Source organism: Athene noctua, unplaced genomic scaffold, assembly GCF_965140245.1.
Source record: "Athene noctua unplaced genomic scaffold, bAthNoc1.hap1.1 HAP1_HAP1_scaffold_50, whole genome shotgun sequence".
In the NCBI taxonomy this organism is placed as follows: domain Eukaryota; kingdom Metazoa; phylum Chordata; class Aves; order Strigiformes; family Strigidae; genus Athene; species Athene noctua.
Genome location: NW_027437544.1, coordinates 583,048 through 608,777, shown reverse-complemented (window position 1 = coordinate 608,777; position 25,730 = coordinate 583,048). Strand labels below are relative to the sequence as shown.

The 25,730-nt window shown below is 51.2% G+C and overlaps 1 protein-coding gene across 1 annotated transcript in view; it reads right to left on the bottom strand.

Moving 5' to 3' along the window:
* The window catches only part of LOC141954988 (hydrocephalus-inducing protein homolog), a 208,826-nt gene that overhangs the window by 37,530 nt on the left and 145,566 nt on the right, over window positions 1-25,730 (bottom strand). The window contains 10 exon segments of the mRNA XM_074895066.1: window positions 817-969; window positions 3,224-3,388; window positions 3,889-4,024; window positions 5,276-5,376; window positions 6,184-6,419; window positions 8,374-8,441; window positions 12,667-12,890; window positions 14,855-14,973; window positions 19,404-19,503; window positions 23,959-24,130. Coding sequence (XP_074751167.1) covers window positions 817-969; window positions 3,224-3,388; window positions 3,889-4,024; window positions 5,276-5,376; window positions 6,184-6,419; window positions 8,374-8,441; window positions 12,667-12,890; window positions 14,855-14,973; window positions 19,404-19,503; window positions 23,959-24,130 — 1,474 coding nt within the window.

Here is a 25,730-nt window from a genome sequence, read left to right as displayed (position 1 = left end):
CCACAGTGCCAGGCCTGGGCTAACCAGCCCCAGGAGCCTGACCCACCTGGCACGGAGAAGAACAAACCCCCTCCGAACCCTGCTTTCAAGCCCCTCACAGATCCCCCCTCCAGTGGGGAGCACACCCCACCCGGCCTCAGCGCACGAGCCCGCGCTGGCTGCATCAGCCCTGCTCCCCCTGCCAGGAGCAACCCACCCTCCCTGGGCCGTGCAGCTTCTCACCCTACGCAGCCTCCAGGATTAAAGAGCCTTTCTCTGCAGCCAGTCTCCAGAGGTGCTCTGCAACGCGACGGACTCCACCGTGGGTACACCACCATTACACGTACGTTCTTGTGCAACAACCCAGCTGGTTTGACACCCAGCAGGTGTGAAACTCACCTCACTGCGAGCAGTTTGAGGCCAGACCTCACACCCTAGTCTCTGTCATTACCAGCAGTTCGGCACAAAGCAAGTGCAGATCTAACAGGGAAACCGTGTGGAAACCCATGCCCTTTCAGGAGCAAAGGGCCACGGCGTTCTCTTGGTCTCAGAGCTCCAAACACATGAGTCTTAGAGCTAAATACCTTCCACAAAATAAAGGGAGAACTTGCAACACTGATCCAGACTCATTTCTGCTCAAGCATCTACGCAAATTTTCTGTCTTACTCAGGGGTCCCCCAGCTAAAACTGCCCCCAGACCAGGCTCCTCTTGCTGCATTGTGATGGAATACATTGCTTTCTCAGTCATCTAGTGATATGCAAATGTTGCATATAATAATTAAGTCACAGGTTGCTCGTCAGTCATTTTTGTTGGAAAATAGCTCCACAGACACTTACCATCGTTGCCCTGAAGGATGCAGGGATGACACTCTGATTGGAGAGGTGGAGAGTTCGGGAGGCATCTTGCAGAACTTGGATACTGCCAAAATTTATTTTGCTTGGATGCACGTAGACAACTGGTCCTTCTCCAGTGCTCACTAGATGGATTTTCTGCTCCAGAAAGCAGGTAGGAAAGATCAAAAAAAAGAAGAGAGAAAGTTTAAAATGGTTAAACGGCTCTAAGGGTACTCCTAGACTGGGGGATAATTACGGCTGTTCGAAGTTTTCAGTGCTGTAAAACTGAAACCAAAGGCCTGGAGCCAGTGTGGGACCTGGACTGATCCCATCTGAAAGACACAAGCTCCCGTTATCAGGGGATAAAGAAACCCTGTTTCCCATGCTTGCTTTTTCACACCTCCTCCGCACTGGTAACTCTCCTTCCTCTACCTTGTGCCTGCTCCCACTCCTTCTACTGCTCAGTCTTGCCCCAGAGCACCCTCCCTGACTCCTGCTGCTGCACAGCACACTGGGACAGTGGCTTTAGTCCCAAAGCTACGCCTGTGAAAGCCAGCACCAGCCAGAGGCAAAGCAGGCCCTTCAGAGTAGAGATCACACAAGTTAGTTGCTCTGATCTGCACTTACGTCTATTCCTGGTATTATACGGATAATGGGCATTAATTATTAATAATACAAGCAGTATTTTTTCCTTTTGACAGTCTGAGACCCAAAAGTTCTCTTCTTGAAGAACTGTCACAGACTACTGGGGAAGGAATGTGGATCCCTTTGCTAAACCACCTCCTCACATCAGTAAAAACATTCAGGAGGCATTCAGGAGATTTAGCAGCATCATTTCCACTTGTTTCATTAAAAGTTTAAATCCCTGTAACTACTTCCAAAATGTCAGCCTTTCTTTCTGTTACAGAAAGCTTAAGGCTCACAGGAACCCTCTGACATCCTCTTTCATGCTCAGAGATGAGAAGACATTTTAAAACAGCTGCTTCAAAAGTTGATATCCTTTTAAATTAAAGCTTAATTAACTGTATTTGATCTTGATTTCAGCTAGATGAAGCCAGGACACTACAGACAACATTCTCTTGCCTACATTTTGTGGTCATTGCTGCTGTTGTGTATGCCTGACTGTGAACATCAGCCTTCAGGAAGCTTTAGTCCAGGAATGCTTTGCCTCATCCATTTCCAAGCTTGGCAGAAAAAAAAGTGTCTCTGTGCTCCAGGTGCAAGCGGCGTGGAGACTCATGAGTCTTTGGCTGGGGCCCTCAGCAAAGAGCTATGACGGGCGTTTCTCAGACGCGATGGGCCTGACTTCCAGCACGGCCTCTTACACAGCGCTTGCGTTAGCAGGATTCAGGGATGTCCCTGTGTGCTCCTGAACAAAAGGCCTAACGAAGCACCAGAGCTCTTCATCTAATCGCACAGCAGAGTACGAGACCCAGGGGTTGTTCTGGGCTTCAGACTGGCCTTCTTATCCTGTCTGACCTAGCTGTAATTAAATGCTGTGTCAGACACTTAGATTACCACCTGGGATGATACCATCCTTCCTCTTCTCTAGGTGAAGGGGAGTGGCTGCAAGTCTACTTGAGATTACAAGACCTCCTGACCTTGTTAATGGATAGGAACCAGTAAAGTAGGATGCTTAGTTTTAACGTTAACCACCACTTGTGTTTCACTAGCTTTTATTTTTCCTGTATCGTACTGCAATGTATACTATTTCATGTATACTCTTTTCCTAACTACCCTCTGACATCTCACCCACTTGTAAAACATCTTGAAACCTGTAAACCCTTGCCTAGTGGAGACAAAACAGGCCTTAGACAGCCTGGTAAACTCCCTGAGTACATCCCTGATAACAGGGACCTAAGAACGCAAGACAAGCGCCTGAGAAGACGCCAGTGTCAGGAAAAGCGACTGGGAGCGGGTTTACACCAACCCCCTCGGAACAAACAGGAGCTGAAGGATGGTGAGGTCACTCCATGACCATGCATGGACATGGGAAACCTCAAGTTCAGCCAGCGGGCAGTGTGAGGAAGACGATGTGGACCACCAGGGGGGAGAAGACCCTCAGTCTATTTTTACAATGCACTCTCATTTACTACGTAAATGAATTCTGTATATTAGTCAGAGAGCTTTGCTAGTAGCTGCGGCACTTGTGGTGGAGCGATCCCCAGCGCTGCCCAGCGCTGCGAATAAAGAATCCCTGCTGAACCGTCATAATTCTGACTGTGAAGCTCTTTGTTTCACAGACATTAGCTGTTGCGTATGCCACAAACCCCTTCTTTCCTTGTCCGCACCAGCATATATTACAAGTTCTTGTTTTCCCGGGAAGGATCCCCGGAGTTAGCAACCCTGCCTGAGGCTTCACACCCCACCAAGAGGAGTCGCACCAAGGCCCACGTCCCCCAGAACTCACCAGAGGGGATCCGTCACTCCCAAGCACTGCAACATGAGCAACAGTGTCCTGCTCTCCCGTCACCTGGGCCTCCAGCGTCAACGGGACCTCCACGGAGCTGCGAGGCTGGACAATCCCCCACGGCACGGGGCTGGAGTACCACACAGAAGCGTCCTCCTTGTGCTCCTGTAAGGGACAGAGTCAAACGCAACACACAGGAGTGACCTTGGGGGAAACTTTGAACTCCTCAACATCTACCACAATGGCAATTCACACACATTTTCAAAAACCCCTAGGAGAAAGCAGAAAAGTACAAAGCAAGATACAAGACTTGTATGGGCTTAGCATCCTCAGAGGGTCCAAAACCTGCTGCACCCACAAACACCCACTCCTGTGCTGGCAGCCTCCTTGCAGAAGCTTTTCACAACCCTCTAAGTTCTCCTGCATGAAAGCACCCCAAAGACTAGAATATAAACTGCTTCCTAAAAAGTTTAAACTGCTTCCTGACGTTTATATTCAGGTAGGTTCCTGTTTAAGTGCTTCCTGAAGTTTATATTCAGGTAGCTTCCTTTTCTCAGCAACCTTTAGGTTTCAATATAAACCAGCAAGGCCTTATCCAAAACCCTTTTTGTCCCTAATAAACCCTTGGTAACGTCTGAGGGCAGGAGGCGGATGCAATGCCAAACCTGAGGAAGAACCCTGTAGCAGCCTGGGAGATCGCCGTCATTCACAAGGGTCAGCATCTGCTGGTAAGGGTATTTTAGAGAGCACCGTCCGAACATCATGACAGGGTTGAGCACTCGCAGCGCAGGAACCACGCATCTAGGCAAAGAGAGGACCAAAAGGGAATTAGAGATACGAGAGAATGTGGAGTTCGTTTACTCCCCAAGTAGCATGAAACAGAGCGTAGCACATTTGTCAAATAGACACTTAATACCCCTACAGCGATAAATGGCCTTTAACTGCTTCTGACTCCACCACCGCCTGTAAAGCTGGGGCAAACCCCGGCACTCGGCCTCGCAGAGGCTGCCAGGTGCCCGGGCAGCGCACGGTGCCCTGTGCCAGAGCTCCCTGATCAGCTCTGCCCGCTCTTTGTCCCAGGAGGCTTGCAAGGACCCTCCCAACAGTCCCGGCAAGGCGTGAGCTCTGGGGCAGCCTTCCCCCCGAGTGCTCACCAAGGCTCAAAGGGCACAAGACCCCAGTGTCTCAGTGAGAACGACTGCCTCCTCTCCCACACCGCTGTTGCCCTGCCTGAGAACTCAGCCCTTTGCCCCGCGATGGAGGGCACAAGCCACCCCCTGCCTCAGGCAGTGGGGGATCACCCTCTCCCAGCTCCTGCACCCCACGGCGCCGTGCACTCTCTGTCCCCATTTGCACTTGTTTTACAAAACTGCAGCTCAGGCACTGACTGGATGACTCTGCCTGGGAGAGGGAACAGCACAGTGAACTCATCCCTCTTGGAATTAAACCGACACCCACCGCAGCACAACAGGGCTGAATCTGGCGGCAGCAAGAACAACTTTTGGCTTAAGTCTGAGAACATTAATGCTCAAAAGAACCAGAGGGAAGCAGAGAAACCTGAGCTCACCTTCCACATCAAGGACTATTTTCCCCTTCATAAGATCTTGCTTTGAGCTTCCCCTCACCAGTCCTGCCATAAGCCCCTTTCCCCTTCCCATGCGCCTTCGTTAAGTGACCCAGACACCAGCTCTCAGCAGGCTGCTCGCTGCGGCCCAAATGGATGTTGTGTTTTGGCTGCAACCCAGCACAAGTCCGCCACTTGCAGGAAGGAGGAAAGATGGCCCTTTGGAAATTTGTTACACCTCAAGCACCAAAACCCAGGCCAATAATGAATAGAATGACTGTTCCCTTTAGAAAAAGGCTCAGGGCCACGCCTGTCCGTGGAGCGCAGGTGCTGCTTTCAGAACACTGCCCATCTCACATCTAGCTGGGCAGAACTACGTCATTAAGCAACACTTGTCACTGGGAGATGGAGCCAGCAAACCACGTGCAAGGCAGCGTGGTGCTGGATGCACGAGGAGAGACGACGAGCTGCAAGGAAAGCGCCGATACCTGGCTGTGAGGAGCAGCGCCGACACCGCCCTGCCAACACCGCACACGTCCACCACCAGAGCCAGCTCGTAGCTCTGCAGAGTGTTGGAGCACAGGGTGACCTGGTGGAAGAGAAGAGCATCGAACACTTCATCACTCCCAAAGCCACCGTCCACCTGTGCTGTCCTCCGGTTCTCGTTCCACGGGCAGGAAAGGGAGGATTTTGCCCTAACTCTTCTGCTGGTCCACAGACAGAGCACAGTTGCTGGGAGTAACAAAAGTCTTGTGACAAATCTGCGTTGTTAAATACACCTTGCGCTTACCAGGGCACATGTAACCACGATTAGATTAATGCTCTACTCCCCACTGTATTAAAATAAAAGGACTAATTTTTAATCTCAACTACAACAGCATAAATGCAGAGGCAATCTGTTGAATTCAACAGATTCAGCTTTACACTGGGAAGCTGAGGGCAAAATGCAGCCCAGCAGGTGCTGTCAGTTCATGGCTGCCAGAGATTTTTCAGTCCCCACTGGAGATCACGGCAGTGAATACAACTCATTCTGCTCATCAGGAGGGGACAAATAAGACCGGGAAGAAAAGCAAAGTGCTTTATACAATGACATCTCTCTTTTTAACAGCCACCTTCTGTCCTCACCCTTCCTTCGCCCACTTTAAATCAAAGAAACTGCTCCAAGCAGCTCTCAGAAACAGATGAATGGCTTCTGCACTTGACCATACGGGACATGATCTTCAGCTGACCATTCTGGGAACAAAGCAGTGGTCCTCCAGAAAAGCCCCAGAGTAACCCAGCTAACAAAAGCCCCACACCAGTGCAGATATCCCCCCCGCGTTACGCTCAGAGCTAGCGGTGCTAAAGCCCTCCCATCCCTCAGTGAAGCTCCAGCTCCACCCGCTTCTTCCCATACCTGGATATCCAGGAATCCCAGGGGGCGGATGGTCCCTCTGCGGGGCTTTATGCTGAATTCTCTTGGCCTGAGTTGACGCTGGGCTCCCTTTCTCTGGAGTAGGCGAGTGTTTTCTGTGATCTGAGCAAGACTGCTGACACTGGGCTCTCCCAAGACGTCCCCAGGAATGCGAAGGTTGAAGGTGAGGGGCACCAAGGAGTTGTTGGTGAGGCGACATGACAAGGTGTGAGGAAAGCCTAGGAAAATAACACAAATATGAATTTATGCACCAACTGTCCCATGATTCCTGATGTGAATAGCCTGTTACGATAAAACCGGGCTTGGAGTTTAGCTCTTTTCAATCTGAAGTACAGCTAACTGAGAAGTTACGCCAGGAATTAATTGTCACTTAAGCTCCCTTTTACGCTGATCGCAGAGATTGCTTCCTTGGAAATGGCCACTCTTGGCGATGCTGAACCCCAGAAGTTTCTCTCTCTCTAGCTGTGAGGAGCTCTCTCGCCTGCCCCCAAACCTGCACCAATTAGTTCTCACTTACAAGTGTCCATCCAGATAGACCATTTATTCTCAAAATTCAATGCCCTGTTGACTCTGGGAACACTCCCACAGTTTTCAGTATATAAAAGCAGGGTATTGTCATCGAGGAGAAGCTGCAGTAAAAGGAGGGAAGGATGAAACTGGGAACAACAGCATGACGCAAAGCACTCTAACGCAGTTTCTCGAGGCAGGACCCTTAAGGCATCTCCTGCCTGGGGCTACCAGACTGAGCACGTGACAACTCATGGCCCCGCACTGGAGGCAAACCTGATGCTTGCTCAGAAATCAGCAGGAGCCATGTTCCACCCCACCTAACAAACGGGACACGGCTTCCACACTGCACACTGCCCCGCACAGGTCGGCATCACTTGAGCTGTGATACTCGCCTTCCCTCACGGAAAAGCAGTGACACAGCCACACCTGGGGGGGTGTTCTGCAGAGACAGGACATCAGCCCACAGCCTGCTCTGGCCTGGACATCTGGCTCGGCTGGCCAGCTCTGCGAGAAGGAGACATCTCCCGTGGCCTGCTCACCAAGCGTCGTTTGAATACAGACGGGGAGGAAAACCAACTGCAGCCACAGCGGGGGGGTTCTCCGTGTCCAACCACAGTGACCACTGCCCACCTCCAGCAGTTACTCCAGCAGGGAGGCAGGAGGGGCACAAAAAGGACAAACACAGACTTCACAGTTCCAAATGAGACCAAAGTCGCCAGATGCAGGTCAACAGTCAGCAGCACAACACAATAGCTGCCTTCAGCTGAAAAGCCCTTATTAATGAAATTACATTAGGGAGGATGAATCTCCTGTTACATCTCCGCATTTCTGTCTGGTGTGTTTCTTCTTGTTTTATTCAAAAGGAAATAAAGAAGTAGCAGAGTGGTGATGGAGGGAGGGGAGAAGCAGCTCAGGAAAGGCAATGAGTCTTCTTAAAAAGTCCATGAACAGCATGAAAACACAGAGGCATCCTGGGCACAGAATGATAATGGCCCTTCAATCAATCCACAATGGATTTCACATTTAAACTGTCGATCATCTCAGTCAAAAGCCTTTTGTGAGACTGAGATGGAGAACCAGAAGCTGCATTTCAGCGGGGACGCTCTGGATGCTCAGCCCCAGGCTCTGTCAGCAGAGCTGGGCCTGTGGTGGGGAAGGAGGAGCCCATGGTCCGAGGACATCAGTGCCTGATTCAGAGCTACTGCTTGGGCATGTTACCTGGTGGGTGACAACGAGGGGCCCTCACAGCGCTAATTAACATCTGGCACTAAAGGTCAGGGGGGTAAATGGTATCCCTGCCTTGCCACAGGAACATTGACCCAGAGCAGCTACAGGCCAGTATGTGCCTTAAACTCCCTTCTGCTGCAGTCCCGTCCCCTGGGCCCTCTGGGACAAGGACTTTCACAGTCATTCTGCTGTCAAGGATTGAGAGGTTGGGGCTGAACAGACTACAAGGACACCAAAAAATACTGACTTTCTATCCCTTTGGTCCTACTGATCTCACGATGGCACAGGACTGCCTCAGCAACCAGCAGCCCTGGCTTTAACACCCTGAAGGCTGCTATGGAGGAGCACAAGTGACAGATGGTCTTATGTTAAAATGCTCCATTTTGGTAATTCCCAGAGCTCTCAACCCGTGGACCAAGCCCAGGGCACACTCACCGAAGGAGACATCACCGAAGTGGAGGGCAGGGACGTCGAAATGAAAAGTCGGTCCGATGACGCAGCCCCTGCAAGGACAAAGACAGGCAGAGGAGATGTTGGCTCGGTTAGAGAGAATGGCAAAGCGCTCAGCTTTCCGTACCGCTCGGGTGGGTAAAAGCTGCTCTCAGAACCACGGTGGGTTTCAAATCAACCTGTCACCCCCGTGCTCAGCACAGCACCCATGTGGACAGCAGGCACCCAAAGCAAAGTGGTCAGCACCCGACAGCTGCTGCTGAGGCTCAGGGCACCGCGGCAGGGTGTGCCCCCAGGCTGCCGCTGGCCCCAGGAAGGTCCCGGAACAAGCGATGGCTCTGTGCCTCGGTTTCCCCACCCGGCATGTGATGGACAGAGGTGTCCACACAAAAGGGGACTCACTGTAACGAGCCTTCCCAGCCACGGGTTCCCTGCTTTGGTATTTCTTAGCTGGAACTGGCGTTTCCATGGAGTATATGAACACCTTTCTCAGAAGACCTGATCCACACAATCATTACACATGCAGGACACATGAATCCAGGGGAGCCCCAAACATCCATTGAGAAGAGCAGCAACAGTTCTACGCAGAGGACAGTTCGATCTTGGAGGGAAGTATCAGCTTGTCACCAGTGCACCAGCTGACACACCCAAGGGCACCACCTCGCCCGTCCCTCAACTCAGCAGACAGGCTCCAAACTCCAAAACTCACTCACATCCACTGAAATCCGTACTCGAAGCTGCACAACAAACATTAATTGACTTCATGGTTGATGACAATCAATGCCAGCTCTGCCTCAGTTAAAAATCAAGGGCCACAGTGAACAGTGCCTTCTCATTTTACTCACAGGACTGCCACTGTCATTATCCACAGGTTCTGCACATGAACAGACCCCAGCAGCCCGCGGGAGGGACCTGCGTCCATCCCTGCTGTCCCATTTCCAGCATCCCTTTCCAAACACCAAGGAAACAAGCATCCAGCACCTCCTAAGGTTGGTTTCCATGTAACGAGTAATCACCTATGGTCTTGACGCCTTCTGACCGCATAGTCAAAGAGCACTCAAAAACTGACTTTCAGGAGTTTCAATCCAATGCTACTTCTAGATTCTTGCAGTTGAATCAGCTCCTAAGAATAAGCCTGGTACCAAACCCCTGCTGATGGCGAAGTTCCCTCTCCAGGGACCTCACATAACCAGACTTGACCTCCCAAGCTCTAACAGCTTACTCCAGATGGAGCAAAGGGAGCAGATATGCTTTCCATCACAGCATTTGCCAGGAGACGATGGAAAAACACCTCCAAACCAGCCACGACTGGGGATGACATAAGGAAACTGCCAAGGATGAGCCTTGCCAGGCAAGTGGGGAAATGACTGCCCCTTCTCCTGAGTGCACCGAATCTGTGCTCTGGGAAGTTAAACTGGAATGACTGCCCAGAAGGCTCAGGCAAGGAGCCAGCCCAGAGCTGGTAACAGTACAGCTTGCAAGAGAAGGGGGGAATAGGCAGTGGTTTTGACAACAACTGTGTTTTACAGTAGCATTAGGTAACGCATGTGTGAAGGGAGATCAGGGTCCTGGCAGAGCAGGAAGAATAACAACACAAGGTGGGAATGGAACTGCTTGAACTCTCATCCCCGTTCCTTCCTTTGCATCCCAGTGCCCCACCAGCCAGCTTTCCTCTGTTCGAAAGAACCAGAAGCTTTTCTCCATGGAGGATGAAATCCAGTGCACAAAACCTTCCGAAGAGGGAGGCTCAGCTGGACCTGGTGGGTGGACATCTCAAGGGCATCTGAAAACAAACAGTTTGAGCTGTGGGGCTGGAGAATGACAGAAGGGCTGGAGAGGGATCCTTGAAAAGCAAGACAGAGCTCAAGGAGGCAGATGCCATCTCAGGGAGGAGAGGACTGCAATGGGAATTGCTGCTGAGAGACAGCTGCATGGGAGCAGGCGGGTGTGCTGGGCTGCCATCAGATGGGCTGCATGGGAGCCACCATCCAGGGAGGAGGAGTACAAGGATGGGGAAGAAATTAATAAAAAAGGACCAGCAATCCTCTTTCACTGAGACAGAAGGTCTACACTGAGCCCAGGGGAGTGCTGGCCAAATAGGGCAGAGAGTGGCCACAGAGAAGGGGAGGGCATGATGGGCACTGAGAGTCAGGGCATCACTGGGCAAAAAAGGACCACTTCATTTGGCTGTGGGGAAGCCAAAACACAACCGTCCCTCTGACAGCTCCTTCCTTCCTTCCCCAGGAGCAAGGCCACTGTGAGGCAGAGGCAGCGGGCGCTGTCCAGGCAGTATCCAAGGGATAAATGCATCCTTACCAGCAAAACCTGCCCTTGCTCAAGGAGAAAGCTGCTCATGCAATAACACCCTGTGACCAGTTTGGGGGAGGAACAGAGGAGAATAAATTATTTGATTGTGAAATGTTCCCTTTTGATTTCCAAAAAAAAGCAGCACTTTCCCTCCAAACACAAAGCCAATGTAATTCTTTCTCTACTGAGCTCAACAGACCTATTCACCACTCTTCTCTTGCAAAGTAATAACCTTTCTGTTCTTTTTTATCCATTTCCCTCATTTTATTGGTAAAGTCGACCGCAGAGTCCTCCCATTGCTTTACTGCCTTCGTCTAGAGCCTCCCAGCAGCAGCAGCCCAGGAGGCTGGTTGCCGAGGAGGCACAGCCAGCCCCACAGCTCCAGGGCTCCCAGCACCAGCTTTCCTGCCTACACCACGTCACCCCACCAGCCCGCGGTTAAAGACCAGCTGGGACAAGTTTGCATGCTGCTGCGGTCCTGACAAGTGAGCTTTGCCTCTCCTATCATCAGCTTTTTTCCCCCTTCTCCCTTTTGCTTGGTGAGGATTATCTCTTGCCCTGGCACCAGCCGCAGAGCTCCCCGTCTGCCCCGTCAGCACTGCTCTGGCTGCAGAGAGGAGGCACCACCACAGCGCTGGCTGCACAAGAGGACAGCCTGTCCCAACCCATGAGCATGAGAGGTGATGCTGAGGCTGCTGCTGCCCATTTGGGATGGATTATTAACAGAGGATTTTAAAAACACTGCCTCTGGCTGCAGCCACCCAGGCTGGCCCATCCCCAAAGCCCTGCTGGCCGTGCTGTGTGTTCAGGGGGGTGGCCCAGACCAGCTACTGCCCAAAGCTGATGCCATCCCGCTGTCTGACGTGGCCCAAGGGGAATGAGCTACCTGTAGGAAGGAGTCACTCCAGCTCCTGGGTACCCGGACTGGGCAGCAGGCATCTCCACACCTTTCCTGTACAGCCTCCAGGCAAACTGTTTTCCAGCACAGGTAGTCACTTAAAGCCCCGGGGCTCTCACACAGACACGTGTTGGAACCTGCTGCTGCCAAATTCTGTGCAAACAGCGTCCTGCAAAGTCACAGAGCCACCCGCCCAAACCATGAAGGCAAAGCTGCTTCCCAGAGGAACCCAAGACTTTGAAAGATAAACGGGCACAGGAGGCATGGTCACAGGTGGCAGCAGCTCGAGGGAGCTGATCCTGCCCCTCTGCTCCACTCTGGTGAGACCCCCCTGCAGGGCTGTGTCCAGCTCTGGGCTCCTCAGCACACGGAAGACATGGACCTGTTGGAGCGGGCCCAGAGGAAGCCACCAGAGGGATCAGAGGGATGGCACGCCTTTCCTGCGAGGACAGGCCCAGAGAGTTGGGGTTGTTCAGCCTGGAGAAGGCTCCGGGGAGACCTTACTGTGGCCTTCCAGTACTTCAGGGGGGCTGGTAAGAAAGATTTTGACTGGGTTTTTAGTAGGGCCTGTCACGATAGGACAAGGGGTAATGGTTTCAAACTTAAAGAGGGAAGACTCAGACTAGATATAAAGGAAAAAATTTTTACAGTGAGGGTGGTGAGACACTGGCACAGGGTGCCCAGAGCAGTGGTAGATGCCCCATCCCTGGAAACATCCAAGGTCAGCCTGGACGGGGCTCTGAACAACCTGATCGAGATGATGATGTCCCTGCGCATTGCAGAGGCGTTGGACTAAATGATCTTTAAAGGTCCCTTCCAACACAAACTATTCTACAATTCTGCGATTTCCTCTCGCAGATAATTACGCTTCATTTGCTGCTGCAACTGCAATGTTCAGACTGGAGTAAGGTTAAAAAGCCTTGACTCTTAGCGTGAGGATGCTAGGATCCAAGCCAAGACTAAGACCTTAGACAACACCTTTTTTTCTCTGTTTCATCCTAAAATGAGGTAGGTGGGAGATGATTACCCAACAGCTACAGATGCATACACCAAGCTCCTATAACCCTCCTCACCTGATCGTCAAGGTCACAGGCTCAGGGGATCCAGTCACACTGAAGCTGAATTCTTCTGTGAACTTCCCCAGGACGGTGGAACTGAAGGAGATCCGGATGACCTGGAGCCCGTCTGGAGAAATGATGCCCTCCTGGGGGAGGAAGGTGAAGCAGGAGCCCAGAGCTGTAGCTGGAGGGACCAAGTTGAAGGCAGCGTCGATGGCTCCTTTGTTAAACAGGACCACCTGCAGCAGCAAGAAAGCAAAAGGGAAATACATAAGGAATCTTCCTTTCTTACAGAAGGCTGATTTGTTTTCTGATTAACCAATTAAGATCTGTAAAATGCAGAAGATGCTGTGTCCTTCTGCTTCGCAGAAGCCAAAGAAAATGCAACAGGACAAGTTCTGCCTTTGGGTTTTTCATGCAAAGCAGTGACAGCTTCATAGACACAGTCACTCGGGGTTTATTCCACTGACACAGAGCAGCCCACTTCGACTTGCAGCGCAGAGGAGCCGCTCAGCATCACCAAGCCGATTCAGACCTGTCCCTAAGAGCAACGAAGGGCACTTGCAGCTTTACTAGTGAATCATCACACAGCTGATTCTGCTCCCGACGAGTTCGATCCTGCCGAGGGCACAACACGTTGCAGCCAACAAGTTTACTGCATGGAGAAGACACCTCAGGGCAGCACTATCACCAACTTCAGAAGCACTCCCCAGCTCTCCTACGGTATGTCATTTAGGATTCTTATTTTGTCTTTAATGGGAGACTTTCTTAGTCTTTGCTCAGACAGACGTGTCAGGAAAGGATGAGCGTGCGGTGCACAGCAGCTCCGTCTACTCCAAAGAATTTCTCTTTCCTAAACATTCACAGCCACCACCTAAGACTTTACCATTATCAGAATAAACTACAAATTTAAAACTAAGCCGTATTTTGTTGAACACTCGAGAGATCTACTGCCTCAAACAAGTGACATAATCCCGCAGCACTTGTTGAGATTCAGCTCTTCTCACGTTGGGCGAGCAATGCCCACAGCTGCTGCCAGTCACCAACACACCCACCCAAAGCAAAGCAGTAAAGTTTCTGATTGCTGCAGGGTCAAATCCTGCCATTTCCATGGAATTAACTATCTGCTTCGGATTTCTTTTCCCTAAGTTTTGTCCTTGTAAAACCTGGTAGAAAAATTGAGACAGAAGCATTTTTTAATTTTGCAGCTGCTGTTAAAGATATTCACGTATTCAAGCTCTGCAAGGGTAACCTGGAAACTACTCTCTCCTCTCACGTCTTTTACACCTCAGTTACAAATTGCACTCAGGGATCCTGTGCTGAGCTGAGGTTTACCTTCAGTCAGCACAGCACTAGCAGTATCATCTACTTAGTCATGTTTTCTCAAGTAATGAAAATAATAAAAAGATAATCAATAAAGTATCACCATTAAAAATGCATAGAGAGCACAATATTTTGGTAAGAAAACACCTTAATGCATCCTTCCCTGCCCAGTCAAGCTTTTGAAAGTATTGCCTCATTTCCTACCTCTTTCAGTTGCCCTATCTCATTTTTTTGCAGAAGACACCATTGGCAGGGGAGGCAAATACGTAGAAAGTTCCTTTGCCTCATCTCCAGAAATGCTTTGCTCTTCATAGAGATGCAGCAAATCTTCATGAAGAGTGGCGAGAGACTGGTCAGCAAGGGGAAGCACCCCCAGTTCCGCGGCCAGACCCAGCTCTGAGCCAGAGGCTGGACAGATTTCCTCCAGCTCCCAGGACCGGCAGCACGCACTGACCCGAAAGCTGGCTGCAATGGCCTGGAGCTCAAACTCAGTACATTTGTTCCAGCTGCTTTTTAACAGCCCGAGTACAAAGGTGCATTGCATCCAGGGCTGAAACAAAAGCCTCTGAATATTTATCTTTTTGTCCCAGTGTTGCTTTCATCTGTCAAGGGGGTATTTTTTCACATGAAGCCTCCCAGCTGATCCCCAAGGAAGGTTGCCAAAAAGCACGGATTAAGACTTCACAAACAGCATAGGCACCTTTCAGATCCCATCAGAAGTATCCAGAATCTGGGAAAGCCCCCAGACTTGACTAGTATGTCAAACAGTCCCTGCTGACAATGACCCGAGTTGCCAGAAATCCCACAGGCCCACGAGGCTCACTGCTGCCCCGGGAGCCATCACGATCCCCCCCAGCCCCTCAGAATCCCGACTACTCACCTCATAGCTGTGGTTTAATCCAACAAACACCTTCCCAATGTCCAGCCGCTCACAGCTGAAGCGGAGCCGAGGCCCTACGCCTTCCCCTGTGATGCGCAGGGGCAGCCTGGTCTCGCGGCCTGCGGAGAGATTTCCACTTCAGTACAGTAATTGCCTCTGCTATCCCGGACTGTCCAGGCTGCCTCAGTGCTCCTCCCTGACTCTGGCCTGGATGGGAACAGCTCTAGGTGCTCCAGGAGGAGACACAGGACTCTTCCCTGCCCTCAGGAGATATGCCTTGGGGCTGGCTTCTAATTTCTAACCAACCCCTCGGGCTGGTTTCTCATTTAGCCATCAGCTAGCGATGCTGAGTTTAAAACACAATCTGAATTTCTTCCCGTGTTCTTAGATGAGCTCTGAAATCCATTCAGTGAAGGCACAAAGCTCATGAAACAGAACTGAAGATCTGCCATCTGTACTGATGCAATCGGAGACAAGAGCACAGGAGCCGACAAGTACGAGCCCAGGCAAGGCGAAGCTCCCTGCTAACGGCGCTGTGCACGTCTGAGAGCTGCCTAGAGCAGGCAGAGCATCCCAGCACTGACACACAGCTCCGTGCCCGGGGCTCCAGGGCTCACCTCCTGCAGCGGCACCTAAATACGACAGGGCTTTGTGATCTCCAGAGAGCAGCACTTGCCTGTGCCCACCGTGATACCGAGAGCTCAGCTTTGTAAAGACACCTTACCTGAGGCATGCTGAACAGGTATGGAAAACCTCACTGCTGAGGTCAGAGAAGCCATGAACATACTGCTAATACACACAGCCCTTGCTGCAAAGGGAACCGAGACGGCAAGGCTTATAGCTAAACTCCAAGATGATCATTTTCTTCCAAAAGAAGATGCTAAGATGACAGGGTGGGATCCTGCAGTCCGAAGGCTGTTCTGAACCACTGCAGCAGCCTCAAGTGCCTGAACCCTGGCTCCAGTTTGGGCTTGGGTCTCCCTGCCATCCCATCCTACTCTGCACAGAAAGCAAGTAGCACAAGGGGAAAAGAAAGGCCCAGAAGTTGTATCTAACCTTCAGTGTAGCTTTTGTGCAGAAATATTCCTCTCTCCTTTTGTGTAATGCTCACCATTCATTAAAAATTAGGGATTGAAGGTTGATTTTTTTTTTTTTTTTTTTTTTTTAATCTGCTGCATAGTTGTTCCAGAATGTCCAAAACTACTTCCTATTGCAAAGAGCAGCCCAGGTGGGACAACACAGTGACTCGATCACAACTTGAAAAAACTCTCCCTGGGAACAGCCCTTTCAGTGATTGCTGACTTTCTGATCTTGCAACCATGGAATGAGGACCTTTGATAATGTCCAAGCCAGAAAGGAAGAGCGTGGGAGCTTTTGTCGAATTCAACATTTTTTAAGTGGTTCCAGACAAAGCCCAGCTGACAGCAGACGTGACAGGTTGCACAGCTCAGGCATTAATTGGAAGGCTGTGTATTTCTATTTCCCAGACACCATAAGAGAGGCAGTACTGTGTGCTACCTGTCAGAAGATCACTCCACCTTGCATCACATGTGGCTTAATTTTCATTAAAAACTCGAGGTCTAAATAATCAAAGCTCTTAGGTAATGGCAAAGATTTCCAAGTGACAAGCTTTTGTCCATGATCATGCTGAGACACACACTCCCTGGCCACTGCAATCAAAAAATCAGTGGCGGTTCTTCCCCTTCCGCAGTAGGCCCTCACCCTCTCCAGGTGGTCTCTGGAAACCATCCTTTCTTCTACCCCTACGCTGAACTTAAAACTTTAGGAAATCCCAGAAATGTTGCTCTTCCTCCTTCCAGGTGAACCACAGAGCGGGCTTTTCCCAAAGGAGGAGGAGCAGACTCAACTGCAGGCAGCATTCAGGAGAGCTGAGAGGGAAAAAGAGAGAGTATGTCCTCCTGCTCCCTGGGGCTTCCAGGAGCATCCAGCCTTTGCCCAAGGCCTGGCTACAGCTGGGCTGTGGCCCTGGGACGCTCCCACCGGAACACGTCCCCGAGCACACAGTCAAGGGCATGGAGGGGCTACAGCCTTGTCCTCAGTCCCAAACCCACCCCTGGTGCTGTGGAGCGAGCACTGGGATCTCAGCAGGAATAACGCAGCGGCGGGTCACAGGGTGCACAGGGTGGCGCTGCTGCCTCGCTTCCAAATAAATAGGGGTCTAGGTGGCCCAACAGCACGGGGCTCTGCTGCCAAAGGCCTTAACTTCTGCTGCTTTCTGACACTCAGTTGCTTGCTCACAGACTGTCCCCGTCCCTTGTGACTGGTTTTGAACACGATTCTCATCTGACCACATCAATAGTGTTACATGATGCAGGACAGTTCTGTCAGAAGCTAAGGGACTGATCATCACGTGGGATTCTGCTGCTCCCTGCAGGAGTGGCTTAAGAAAGGGTCTTGCAAGGTGTAACCCAGTTCAGTTCTGTGTGCAGACAAACCTAAAACTGAATTTTAGGTGTCTGAGCCCCCACCATGTGCTTCCTTCCAGCACTCAAGAGCCACAGCTTTATTTGCATGAATAACTAAGGAAGTTCATTTTGAGATTCAATATTTGACGAGGGCAAATTTCAAACCACTTCTTAACTGCCAGCTTGGCAAGTTGCACAGTGCTGATTAGTTCTGTAAATCACTGCATGCAGAAGCATCTGCTTGGCAATTCAAGGAGGCACCTCCAAAAAAGTGGAGGCCAGCAAAGCCCCTTTCCAGAGGGGCATGAGATCCAGCTGCACAACTCATGGGGCTGCACTGGGAAAAGCTCCCAAGCGTTCCCAGCAAGGGACACACACCCTCTGCAAACCATCCTCCAAAGGCGTTGTGACTGGCATGCCAGTGCATGAGGAAGGCAGTCACGCTTCTTAGAGGAATCAAGAAGCAAAGGTAACTGACTCTCTAGTTAAAGATCACTGTTCTCTTCTTTAAACTCTCCTTGCACTCAGGGACCTTGACTCTGGGACAGTTTCCACCCCGATAATACAGGGGGTCAGCTCTGGTTAGTAAGGGAGGGGGCTAGGTGCATCATTTCAATGACCTCCTTGAGGTTCTCTTCCAAGGAGCCAGTGGGGGAGTTCAGTTCTCCCAAGGGTCCATCAGGACCTTTTCAAGAGCAGGCTTCTCTTTCTAAACAGATCATTTGCTCATCTCTGTTTCCTGTAACTCTCAGACCAGCTCAAGGGTTGCATGTAAGTAGTCTTCCTATTTCTCTGCAACAAAAACGCTCTCCTGGCACAACCCCTGGAGATGCCTGCAGCAAAATGATGGACACCCCCATCACAAGAGCAAAAATCCCAGAGCCAGAAGCACAGCACTGAGCGAGGAATCCCTCAGGCGCAACTTTTTAAATCGATCCTTTCCTTCCACAGCTCTAGCAGCTGCAGCTGGGAGGCAGGAAGACACTTTGTGAACACAAGCCCTGGGTAATGACTGTAGGGGGCATTTGCCAAGTAAACCCTGCACAATTACAGTATAAATAAAAAGCTGTTTTGTGACATTTGTATCCCCCAGCTTAGGGCAGTAAGTAAAGCGACAAAGCAGCTGGGTTAGTGACTTCAGCACACTCCAGAACAGGCGCCTGGCTGCTGGAGGACCACGGGCCTCATGCCTCTTCCTCTCAGACGGGGAAAAACCATCACGTTCCCTGGATGGAAGCCTGACAGCGCTCTCCCAGTCTTGAAAAACACCTTAAGCAGCACCACGCAGAGACAGAGAGGAAGGATGAGGTGACCCGAACCCCGCAGCCTGCTGCAGGCACTCCCTGCCCCGTGCTAGCACAGCAAGGCCATCACCTCTCCCAGGGCACAGAAGGTGCAGCTCACGTGGGCCAGAGATAACTGCTCCCAGCAAAAGACGCGATGGCACTTCTGTCAGACAGGATGAGCATAAAGCTTGCCTAGCAGACTGCTCGGACTCTGATTTCCAGGGAGGGCGCTCACCCCGCTGAGCACAGCAAGCCCTGCGCAGCGTACCCGGAGGCACCACAGACTCAGAGCCACAAGGTGACAATTCTCACGTGCTGGCCAGAGGTGTCCTTCTGCAGACAGCCCGCGCTCAGCAGGGCTCAGCCACCCAAGGTCTGGCAGTGTCGGGGTAGTGAGAGGGGATCCAGGCTCTGGAAGCACATTTGTAACTCAGCTCCTACCGCCTCAGGAGTCTGATGATGCATCCGTGTAATAAAGACTCCTCCTGGAGGCAAATGCTCTACGGGGACGTGGTGCTCGCCCACTGAAGCTTAGCTCTGGAGCTCTTTGGCCTCTACAGGCACCTGGCAGCAGAGCAAATGCTGGCAAACTCACGGCATGAGAACTTATCCCTTCACTGCCTTGGTTGTTCTGGGATCAGTGATCCAGGCTTGTAGCCACACATCCTGAGGGCTGGCCTTGGACAGGAGACCGCCTGGAAACCGCAGGGGCAGTGGGCACGTGCCAGCACCCTGCTGACCACTGACCCTTCCTACCAACTAGACGAGAACCGAGGGGGCTGCAAGACTACTTGCGCCTCCACGGTGGGGAACAGAAGCAGGAGAAAGGAGCCGTACCTGAGATGTCGCAGTAGACCGTTTGTTGATAGACTCTGGCTTCTCGGGGTCTAAAGATCACGTTAACTTCAGCTGAAGAATTTGGCCAGATATCTCCCTCCTGAAACAGAAGAAGACAGCAAACCACTTAGCTTCAAATGTCACATTTCTTGTTTTCAACCACAGCCCTGTAGCCTTTATGTAGAGCATCAGTGAAGAGCAGGGAACAAGCAACACTTATCAACAAAATTTAGGGGGGTTTGGAAGCAGCTTCAAAAGAACTTTCTAAGTCTCTTACCTTTACTGGCATCTGGTAGAGGCATTTTGTTAAATTAGGGCTATAATGAAGCCACCAAACTGGCTCACGCTCCAGTGAATCCAGTAGGATTTCTCCAGAGATGCCAGCCAGTTTAAGAAAAAGGTCCCTCTCGCCTCCAAACCTTCCCATGTATCTCTGTAGCACTATGGCTACATGACGACTTTTACTCAGGTCAGGAGAGATTTAACAAATCAAAGAGAATTTCCCATTCTTAGTTACAAAGGTGCTGCCTCTTATACCCTTCACCTGTACACGCCCCTAAGTATTTAACGTACTGCGGTGAGTGGGGCACGCAGCACCAAGCAGAACGAGCCCTCCTGCCTGGGGATAGAAGAAGAACAGGCTCCTGCCCGCTGGCGGCTGCTTCTGCCCCGAGCCGTGAGCAGCCAGCCAGCACGCAGGCTCCTCCAGCTGACGGATGATCTGGGAAAGGAGTTGAGAGACAGATGCACCCTGTTTCTCTCTGCGAGGTGCACACGCTCCTGTGTCCCTGAACACAGGCTCAGAGAAGAAGAGATGGGGTTTGCTTACAGCTCCACACCTCTTTCAACCAACAGGCTCTTTTCCGTGTCATGCTCTTGCTCAGGGATTTAAGTCTGGGCCATGCTACCAGTGTGTCTGCAGCTCTCTGCTGCTTCCTCGGGGTCTTCTCTCTCTGCTTCTCGCCCAGAGAGTCCTGGCACTGGCGCTCAGTCCCAGGGAGCCTTGTCGCACAGTTTCGGAGGCATGCCTGGTTTCTAAAGGCTCTCACTTCTTGCAAGTGAGACACCACTCACATCCCCTGAACCCCTAGCATTACCAATTTTCCTTGTGTGTTTGTTGACATAAATAGAGGCACCTCTGACAACTGTGATAACACTCGACAAAGGAAGGAAAATATCAGCTTATAGAAGGAGACGAACAGAGTTCTTTTTCTATCAGCAAAGCGAGGCTTTGATTCTGCATGCTGCTGGGTATCCTCGCTGCTTTGTCCAGAAGAGCCTTGAACGGAGTGGAGCCTCTGGCACTCCTGCAGCATAAATATTAAGTAACTATAATACTTCCCATCGAATTAGCCCTTATAGCTCAAAGGACAGCCCCCACAACAATGGAAGAGCTATGACATGGGGAGTTATTGGGCTGCAGCTGCAAAGAATTCCCTAAGGCACAGCCTGCTCAGAGTCAACAGAACAGAGGGAAGAACTGTGAAATAGCTCACAGAAAATACTGTGAGTTATTTCTCCTGGGAAATTAAAATGGGCTGTTGAAGAGGTTCCTTGCATTCCTGCGACCCCACAGGGGAAAAAAGAACTGCTGCTTGGAAGGAAATGCTTCATTACCCACCCTTGCAGGCTACTGCTACACGCGTCCGAGCCTCGGGGCACCTCAGGAGCGAGCCCCGTGCCTGGGCGACGTGTTCTCTATAGGAGGGCAGCGGAGTCAGAGCATGGAGAGCCACCGTGGATGGTAACCAGGACAGATGTAAAACTATGCAGTGCTGTGAACATGGTATTGCAACACTTCTGGCTGAAACACTTCTGGCCTCAGACAGGCTGCAGCTGGCAGGTGGCATAAAATACAGACGGTGGATGTACGATGGTACAGCACCACCACTCCAGCTGTCCTACCCTGGCTTTGCTACAGCATAAAGCACGGTGATACACGAGGGGATGGCACACCGGGACTCACAGCTACACAAGTGATCTCTCTGCAAGAGCCCAACCGTAAATACATGGCAGATCCTATCTCTCCTCCCTCAGCCCCTAAATAATGAGGATCTGCTAGATCTCCACCAGTCGGAGTCAGAAAAAGCTGGTCTTGAAAAGCCAGGCACCACCAACTGCTGGTCAAATCACCTGCTTTGCTTTGCAGAGGGGGAAGGCAATCCATGGAAGGAAATCACACTCAAAGCAGTCAAAGAAAACAAGACAGAGCTGGCAACAGAAGTACTAAAATGACACTCAAAGTGCATCCTCTCAGCTCAGGGCACTTAGGAGAAAGGCAGTGCCACAGCTAACATCTGCCTCTTTCCATAAATAACAGAGCCCACAGGGAACTGTGGGATGGACCACAGCTCCACTGGAGATGGTGCCTTCCGCCAAAAACCAAAGTGCTCTGCAGTAGCTTCTCATGTGGATGGGGACCAGCTTGGTTCCCCAGCTGAGGTGCAGGTTTGCAGCAACAAACACCACTGTCACCTCCTGGCCCAACCTCTAGATCAACAACAGTAGCACCTTCGTAACCTGGACATGCTGTCGACCACCTCCATCAGCCCAGAGTTCACACGTGGCACTGAGGAGTCACTACCAGGCAAGGACAGGACAGTGAGGACTTGTCAAGGTCAGTGTAGCAGTAAGTCCTCGTCCTCCCTCTCCTCTGGTTGCCATTTCCAAGGAGTCAGCTCCCACAGGTCTCCAATGGGACTTACAGACAAGCTGGGGCAGGGAGGATGCAGCAAACAGCAAGGACTTTGTCCCTTGGGAGCCACCTGGGCCTCTACCACAGCTGCCCCTGCTGACACATCATGTGTAGATGCAAAAATAAACCAAATTTGAGATGTGCTCAGAAAGTCAGAGCTGCGTATCAGCTTGTTTCCCACAGGCTTGGGCAACTGCTCAGAATGTTCTCATCCACATGGTAATTCCAAAATCACACCTCCTCTTTTCTGTTATTTCCATCAGCGAGTAAACCCTATACAGACTGAAGCGACCTGCTGCAGCTTCTACAGACTGCAGCACCTGAAAATACTGGCAGCTAACGGTCCACTGACATAAGGTCCCATCTCTGGGGGGCCTCTCCAGCAGATTTACATGGCAGTGCACGAAGGGTGTCTGTCCAGGCTAAAAGTTACAGGGCTGTCACCGCAAAGAAGGTTGTGGAAGCCAGCAGCAGTAGAGTTTTAGATTCTACATTTAATAAAAGTAGAAAATGCTTACTACCATTTGATGTAAAGACACCCATATGCCAGGGGGAAAGATAGGCATGAGCAAAAGTGAATGTGAAATTGATTGTTCCATCAATAATGGGATTCATGGAAATCAAAAGGTTGGTAATGCTGGACAAAACAGAAGGGGAGAGACTCATGTGGTAGCCCACTTATAGTCAGTCCTAGAGCAACCTGTGTAACATTCCGTTCAGGAAAGGTTTCCCCTCGAGACTTGAGGCCAGGCTACACTTTATGTCCGTATGTCACTACATGGAGCGCCAGGACTCGGCGCTGTGGGCAGCCAGACTTCTGGACCTCACCTCAAAGCATTCAGGAGCTTAAGAGCAGGTTAAGCTACTTGTAGAGACAGTCTGACTGTAAAGCAGCAGGAGCCCTGAGGCACACTCCAAAATCAGCTCTGACACACCACAGGCTGGTCCTAATGCTCAGCTGATCAGCTCCCTCTCTCTACAACATTCCCACTGCTCTGACACAATCTCTTGGTCACATCATGCTGCTGTCAGCTACTGTGGTGTGAAACTGCCGCTGTGCCAACATTGGTGGCTCTCAGCCTTATATGGGATATAGGAACAACTAAGAAGAGGAGATGATCCCCTTCCTTGAACAAAAAAAAAAAAAAAAAAAAAGTTTAAAAGGAAGAAGAGGTTGAGATTATCCTAGGATTTACTCCAAGATGAAAAGGGATTTTACATTGCTCGGACAGTGGGCATTCTTCATCTCAGACCATGCAAATACTCAGAACCAGGGATCTGGCCGATTGCAGGATATGGGGTTTTGCTTGCATAAACAGAAGAGGCAATAAAATGTCTGTACCTATGCGCCATGAAACTCAGGAAGTCCGTTTAAACCTGCCAGCCTTGTGTCCAGGCTCACAGATGACACTGGAAGGGAGATTGAGCCGTGGTATCCATCCAGGTTATATGAAGAGATTGGTATCTCTCTGATCAAACTTGGGTTGAACTTGGCCTCCTTTCCACAGAGGACCATTTCATTCCTCAGGTCAATATGTGAACCGAGAGCGCTCTAATGTCCTTTGTTAATCCCCACACACTATGTGTAAGCTGTGCCCTCACTCATCGTTATCGATGGCTCTCAACAGTGTAAGGACACTTACCAAGCGCCCTTAATTTATAGCCCTTGCAGCAGAGCTCAGCTTTAGGCAGCCTCTCGCTCTGCCAGGAGCCCACAGAGATGCTTTTTCCAACAAGCTCTCGCAGCCTCCCTAGAAACCTGGTGTTATCTCTTGGCCCATCAAGCCAGCTGACACAGGGACCTGCCAAGTGACCTCAGCCAGGGAGGAGAAGGAAGGGAGGTTCTCAGCTATCACTTACCATTGGCTCAAGGCTGAACACATCGTCGGAGAAAAGCATGGAGTCTCCTTGCACCTTTGCCCGCTGGTTCTGGAAGGGGCAGGAGAGAAGGGGAAGGCGTTCTCCAAGAGCAGAGTCCACCCTGCACTCCCTCAGACAACGGTCCATCTTGCCCCCTTTCCGCCTCTGCAGCCTGCAGCCACGGGGAGAGACAAACCAAGCAGATCATTTAATGAGCAACATATTTGCAGAGACTCGTGTGAGCGCAGGGGCAGCAAAGCGCTCGGGGAGGATCAGCAGCAGCTCAGCGAGGGGCTGACCCCAAGCCACGGGGTCCCCCACGGGTCAGATTATCACTTGCTGGCCGCCACCACGGCACGCAGGTTTACTCCACTCTTACAAGCTCAGAAGAGGTTTCTGAAAGCCAGCAGCCCTCGAGAGCCTCCTGGCTCAAAGCCTCTGCCACAACTGATGGAGAATCCACCGACCACCCCAACTGGCTTTTCCTACCACAGAGCTGCCTGGGGGAGCCAGATCAGGATGCAGGAGCACCCACTGCAGGGCTTCACTGGCAGGGGGAGACGCAGCTGGGTTTCAGCTGCAGGCCACTGGCATCACTCCTTTTTCCTTCCCCTTTGGACCTGCAGGGGTAAGCAAGCTAAATGTGCTCTCTGTGCCCTATACCACTTCTCACCAGAGGATCCCAGAGCACTGTAAAGGCAAACCAATGAATTCAGGCATTGCATCACTTCGGTGAGACCAATGTCTATATGTGCATGGAAACAGAGGCCCTGAGAGGGGAAGGCACTTTTCCTGGCATCACCCACTAAAGAAGTCTGGACCAGCATCTCTGAATCCAAACCCTTGCGTCTGGCCTTGAACCACCTTATCTTTTTCCTCTTTTTGGCCATCTCTGTAGGGCTATGACGCAGTTCATCTCTCCCTTACTTGGCAGCTGTAGCAGAAATCATTCTAGAGTTTAAAGATCACAACCAAGAGATAAGGGAGCGCTGCTACAGAGCAGTTGCTTCCTAGCTGGCACATCGCTGTCCCCTCTGCACACTCCAGTCCCCGGCCATGAAGAACCAGCAGGTGACCACTCTGGGGGGATGAGTGGAAGGCTCCATGTGTAGCAGCAGATCAAGGCAATGTAGTAAAACCAGGATAGCAACCATCACCCAGCTAAATTCAAATACAGTTCCAACGGAAATACGGTCACGGATGTTACTAGCTGTACACAGACAGAGCCTGGGGCAAAGGCTGGCACCAGCACCAAAAGCACTTGCTTTGGCTCGCCCCCCCTGGGGTGCAGTGGGGAATGTTTCTCCACGGCTGACCTACAGCCCTGCGCGTGAGGAGGGCTTCCCGCCACCGATGAGCAACCCCCAGCTCAGCCTCCATCAGCGGACAATAATTCCACCATTACATCCCAGAAAGTCCTGCAGGAGGGAGACACAGCAAACCCCTGGATACACCACCTAAGGATCCAGGTCTTCTGGGGTCACAGCCCAGAGCAGGGTCCTGCACTGCCTCCTCTCATGGAAAAAGTCCTCTCTGCTCCGAGATCTCTAAAGCTTCTCTGGCAGCAGGACAGTGGCCCTGGAGCTATGACCATCCCTGGGATTGCAAGGAGGAAGAACAGAACGTCCCGGTCAGACTCAGGACATAAACTGGCATGAGATCAAATGTAATTGGAAATGAATCAGGTTGAAGTGAACTGTGGGGAAGCCCGGTTGCTTCTGAGGGGAAAGAGGATCACTCAGGGTCCAATCTGAGACAGGCAGGTGAGGAGA